Source organism: Aulonocara sp. 'chitande type north' Nkhata Bay, linkage group LG7 (genome assembly GCF_057382095.1).
Source record: "Aulonocara sp. 'chitande type north' Nkhata Bay isolate Kocher_YH1m ecotype deep benthic linkage group LG7, A_spYH_male_GT1.1, whole genome shotgun sequence".
Taxonomy (NCBI): domain Eukaryota; kingdom Metazoa; phylum Chordata; class Actinopteri; order Cichliformes; family Cichlidae; genus Aulonocara; species Aulonocara sp. 'chitande type north' Nkhata Bay.
The window spans coordinates 65,662,499-65,668,498 of NC_141350.1; the positions used below are offsets into that span (position 1 = coordinate 65,662,499).

Sequence of the window (6,000 nt, forward strand, 5' to 3'; positions counted from 1 at the left end):
TTGAGCACACGGTGAAGCTCTGCAACAAAGAGGCATTAATATGCATGCAGAGATGTGTGGAACATGGAGTTCCATCAACAATGAGTCAGTCACACAGGATAGTCAGCACCAGGGCTGGCATTTCAAAATTAATGGGTGACAGCAAAACATAACACACACACCGAGGGGAAAAAACAAAACAATGTGTGCGATGACGGGGCATGCTGATATGCTTTAGTAACATTAGCAGTTTGGAGAAAGATTCATCTCCAGTCAGGCCTCATAGACTCCAACATGGAACTGAAACTTTACAGAAATATGAATGTGCAAAGGATTGTTGTGTGAACCAACAAAACTGACGGGAGTATTTAATCACATTAAACTGAATCAGTTAGGCCCAAACACAAGACAAAAGTGACCAGGCTAGGATCAGCTGTACAAGCAAATTTCAGCTGATGTTATGAAAGGTGAAATCCAGCATCTTGTGTGTTTGTTTTTTGTTTTTTCACCACATTTTTGGGATTGTGTATTTATTTAGAGCCAAGATTCCTTATCAAGCATCAAAATAAATAACTGTTAATACGTACAACCCAAGTTTTCTAAAAGCTGCTAATCTGTTAAACTACAATCCTTAAACAACAGCAGCCTTTAAGAAGAAGTTCATAGCTATTAGTGCATTCCTGCGTACATCTCTGTACTGATTTATGATTCTTTATTTAGAATTTATGATATAATCCAAATATCAAGCCTACATATAAGAACTAGGATACAATAATATGGGATGTAAAACAGTATGGGAATTCAGTGGTAAGATAACAAATAATGGTATATAGGAAATCATTCACTGTCATTTAAAACAGTAGTATTAGCATCCTGTAAGCACGAGCTTAGCAAAAGCCCAGCTACAGGTTGAATTTAAACTGTTCAGGTGTTTTCTATACAGTCAGAATTAAATAGAGTGATGCATTTAAAAATATGCATATTAAAGCAATGAAGAGTCTGAAGGATGAGCAAACTGCACACGCTGGAAGAGGCTCATACCACGCGGTGTGTCACCTGGATGAGGTTTTTGCCAACGGTTGTAGAGAGAATTTTCAATTCAAGAGTCTGGCGTTATTCCCGGCCTAATTCCTAGTATCTGTTCCAGTATCTGTTGTGTGGTTTTTTTCTTCTTAAAAAAAAAAAGTTTAAAAAAATAAAATAAAATTTAAAAAAAAAAAAAAAAAAAAAAAAAAAAATATATATATATATATATATATATATATATATATATATATGGCAGATGGACTGCTCCTGTCAAATGCATGTTTGTTTAACAACAGAATTATGATTTTTGATTGGATTTATGGGCATTTGCTGGCTGCTGCAGAATGAATGCTTGAAACACTGGTCTGACTGATTGACAGAATGGGGCGAATGGACAGAGAATGCCATAGATGTATATCCACTCGGGTTGGATAAAGGAGAGACCTATGTGGTACAGTATGGTAGGTTATGTAGGTAGGTAGGTACAGTGGCTTTACGATCCTACGTACATGGTCTGCAGGAGGCTTTGTGGAACCGTGCAGCCAGCCTTGGGAGGGAAGTTCCAAAACAATCCAGGCCCCATCTAGCAGCAGGTATAAAAATACAAGAGACAAGAACTACTGTACTAGCGTTGGTGCATTGCAGGTGCAAAGGCAATAATAAAATTCACAGGTTATAAGAGGAAAGGTCATGCAGCAAAGCTACAGAGAACAGACAGAAGGAATAATAAGACAGGCGACAGAGGTCAGTAAGAAAATGGTCATAAAAAATTAGGGAGAAAAATGTAAAGGTTAAATGATAGAAAAGGACTTTTCTGTTATTAGGTGAGTGATATTTAATTAGTCAGATTTTCAAATCAATAAAAAAGCCATGGGGTTTCTAATAATACATCAACTGACTTTTACTGGCCTCTAATAGTGGCCAGAAAGACATGCAACAACCCTTTATAATTTATATAGATATAGTTTCCAGGAGACACAAGGATGCTACTGGGTTAGAGCAAAGATCCAACACAAATGGGGACGCAAAGGGGAAATGTATCAGCATGCAAAACACGGTAATAACAGTTTTGCTTTTGCAGTGGCTCGCTCTCAGTGCCAGCCTCATTGTCTAGCTATTGAAAATGCCACTGGGGGGAGGGAGATGGGGGCTATGGAGTGGTGCAAAGAACCCAAAGAGCAAGAAGAGTTGTTTCCAAACAGAAGGAACAAGAAAGCGAGCAATGAAAGCTTCACATACCCGACATCTCTTCTAAGGCATAGTTTTGTTACCCCCATCTGAAATGTAGGTTAATCTTGCTGTTTTGTACAAGGAAATGTCTTAACAGAATAAAAGTGTGTAGCCAACTTGAGAGCTGATGTGACTGCTAAGCACCTCACAGTCAGCTTAAGTTCTGCTCAGAGGTTAAAGTTGGGGAATTAGCCATTTAGCATTCCTTACTAAATAGTTAAATGTTCTAGAAGCATAATTTCAACAGTACAGTATGTGATTTCATGTGTTTGTCTTGTATTTTAGAGAGGAGATCACCACGTAACCACACTGTCAAATCTCACAACATGTAGCCTCTGACTTCAGCACTCTATTTCTAAGCTGTAGTGCCTCTTCACCTCACTGTGCAATACCTTTTGTGCAATACTTTTGTTAATAGTCAACGGTGCAATAGACTCCATACTTGAAATGTGCAATTCACTTGTATTTTTATTTTTATTCCTATTTATTCTATTTATCCCCTTCGTATATTTTATTTATATATGTCTCTGTATTTATATATGTGTGTGTGTGTATATATATATATATATATATATAATATTCTGTAACTGTAACTTCTGTCAGTGCTGTGCTTTTGGAAACCGAATTTCCCAGAGGAACCCACCCGAGGGATTATTAAAGTTTTATCTTATCTTATCTTATCTTATCTTATTTCTTATCTGTTAATTCAAAGTAATAAAGTAATCCCCATCCAAAAGTCAAACTTTTCTCTTTGCTTTGTTTCAAGCAATTTACTTGTGACCAAAGTAAAGTGATTTGAACTAGTCAGAGCTTTATGAAGATCAAATTGTGGCTAAAAGGTTTTTAAGGTGTGAAAACTCTTGAAGTTTATGCTGACAATAGCAAAAATATCACCAGTGCTATCCATCAGCCTCCCAGTAGATGCACGTTTGAAATCAATTGGAAAATTCTACGTGAGATCTTTTCCTATTTAGGGTTTTCATAAGATTGTTAGAAAACTTCACCTCCTACCTTGATCGTGAATTCAAGGTGAACAAATTGAAAAGATTAAAAGAGTCATGTGACTGCAATGTCCATTTTTTATCTGACTTCTATCTATTTATCATCTTGTAGTTTATAAAGGATTTTCCCCATTTAGCATGTAATTAAAAAATAACATCAACAACACTAAGTCTAACCCTGGATGGGCTGGTCAGTGTTAAGTCCTTAATGATTCATATCTGTGCTTTATGCATGTGCAATTGTATGTTTGCTATGCAGATGTCGTGAACTGTCAGAACTGTGCTAATTACATTTAGCTTCCTAAGCAGTGGCTGCTTGCTAGCTTTTAAAGCTCCTCTGACTTGGGGCTTGGTATTGGGACTTTCCTACTACTTCATATGCTTTGTTGATCTGACAGGTTGTCTTAAATTTTTCATCTGCACAGATGCGTGGCTGTGAAATTTCCCAATACCTTTGATTTTCATGAAGTCCACAAGATGTAAAGTCAGAGCTTGAACTTGTGGTTAGAACCAGCAGGTGAAACATGGAAGCAGGATCGCTCGTATCTTATTGCCATTTTGGACACGTAGTAACCCTTATTGTGCTTTTGATAGGGGATAGTGACCTTTTTACTTTGAGTTGTAGTGCAATACATAGTGAGTTGGATGTAGGGAGCAGTAAAATTGCGGATAATTATGAGCTGTTAATCGGAGCATAGTAGCAGGAGGTGACATGATTTATAAGAAAAACCCAAAACTGCATCTCTTCCACTGGAAATTAAGCAAGATTTTAACTCATGTTGTTCATACTTGTAGAAAATTCTGGAATAATGTGATAAATCTATATCCCCAAAAATCCCCTCTGGCCAAATATGGACTAACTGGATTGGCGATAAGGTGTGAGCTAGCATTGCTGTGTGGCTCGTGATGAACAAGAGCAGGAGCGTATTGCTCTTTGTAAATCTATTTATAAACTGTGAGCTGAGAAACAGACCCGCTCCCGAAGGGGAGGCCAGCTCGGATTCAGCGGCTGTTTCATGTTCTCAAGAAGCAGCAGGAAGAATACGAGTCAATAAGTTTTGTAGTAGCTTGAAATCTGAACATAGCAAAAGATGCACTGCAAGAAAATGATAAGGGAAGTGCATTTGCTGATCTGATAGAGAAATTATGTAAGAGGTGCAAATAAAAATGAGACATCAACACTGTTGCTTTTTCAAGGATATGAAAAATGCTCTTTAATCTGTTCATCTGTTCATTCTGCTGCTGGTGTGACGCTGCAAACCTCACCGAGTTCTGATAAAATCTGCATATACATTAATGTTGTCTTATATGGTTCTTAGTTTTTAAATGCGATCACCCAGCCACTTTATTTTGACCACGATGCCCCAATGCTTGATGGTTCTAATCTGTCTGGTCCTGCCAAGACCACTGAGACAAATGCAGGCACTTTCAGGGCACCACTAACACAAGCCTGCACCAGATTCAATCAACTTTTATGACTTCCACCTACTGTCGATTCATCATCCAGCTGACTCAATCTCCTTCAAATCCAGCATTGTTTTCTTTAGCACGCATCGCTCCCTCCCCTGCCATTGCCAAAGTCAGACACATCAGAATGAGACGATTATTAAAAGCATCAAGACTTTTTTAAACTACAACTTTATAATCCAACTGTAAACCAGGGAAATACAATATAAATGCAAAGGCTTTGGGTTTAATACATAATAATAATCCCGTCTGGTTTTCTAAATGTCGCACTTTTGTTCCTGTGGGGTCAATAAATTCAACCTCTTGACATCCTGTTCTCACCAATGCAGAGGCTGGAAACAGGGGTGTGTATATGTGTGTGTGTGTGTGTGTCTGTGAGAGAGAGAGAGAGGAAAAGTAAAAAGCACAAAGCTCCAGCAGCAGCATTCACATACACCGTGCCAAAATTCCTGTCCTCATTTTAACATCCTCCTCCTCTAGTCCTCAAACACAAAGCAGGCTCACTGCATCCGAGCTCAAAGCTGAGGGTAGAGTCAAAACACGAAGCTTCTCAAAGAGTTCACCTGCAAATGACTGTTTGCCACTTAGGTAGAAACTGTTGAATCAATATCACAATCCAGGCAGACAAAGCTTTACGGTACCTGTGGTGTTGTTCAGAGCTTCTGTGGCCGCAAAGTCTGGTGTAGCTGTGTTTTCTGTGTCCGTCCCTCAGGCTGCTACAGACTGGCTGAGTGTACGTCTCAGAGTGTTTGTGCGTGAATGTGTGTGTCTTCCTGTGGTCGCACTAGAAATGAGAGAGAAAGAGCTCTCTCTCTCTCCCTCCCTCTATCTCCCTCCCCTTCCTGATGATAAACACAGAGCACGTGGCTTCACCAATGATGCAGCACGCTGACAATCACAGCACCGAGAAGCGAGGAGAGAAGTGAAGGATGAAGGAGAAAGACGCTGGTAAAAGTATAACAAAGTGAGTCTGGTTAGAAGGAAAGCGTGGGAACGATCTTGTTCATCATACCAAAAATCCAGAAGTCTTTTTTTTTCCTCGCCAGTTTCAACAACTAGTCATCTGATCTGCTTCAAACTCACCAGGTGTGCAGGACACACGAGTAGGTGCACTGCAGAGTCGGAGGTCATAAGGATGACTATAGTGCCTGCTCTACTGTGTCTGTGTGCAGGGGGAGGGGCATATATAAACACAAGCGTGTTTGAATGACATTCATTGACATTAAGTTTAAATAAGTGCCAAACATTATTCTAACTGTAAATCTCAGCCTCGTGAAGATAAAGCTGTAAAGTCTTT

At 39.1% G+C, this 6,000-nt stretch overlaps 1 protein-coding gene across 3 annotated transcripts in view; it reads right to left on the reverse strand.

The window, feature by feature from the left end:
• Positions 1–5,479, reverse strand: part of ndrg4 (NDRG family member 4) — a 62,216-nt gene extending 56,737 nt beyond the window's left edge. For all 3 annotated transcript variants that reach the window (XM_086302006.1, XM_086302005.1, XM_086302004.1), the window contains exons 1-2: positions 5,345–5,479; positions 1,515–1,588 (exon numbers count right to left, since the gene is read on the reverse strand). In XM_086302006.1, the coding sequence (XP_086158132.1) occupies positions 1,515–1,588 (74 nt within the window). In that variant the 5' untranslated portion in view covers positions 5,345–5,479. The remainder of the gene's footprint in view (positions 1–1,514; positions 1,589–5,344) is intronic.
• Between the last annotated feature and the right edge of the window lie 521 nt (positions 5,480–6,000).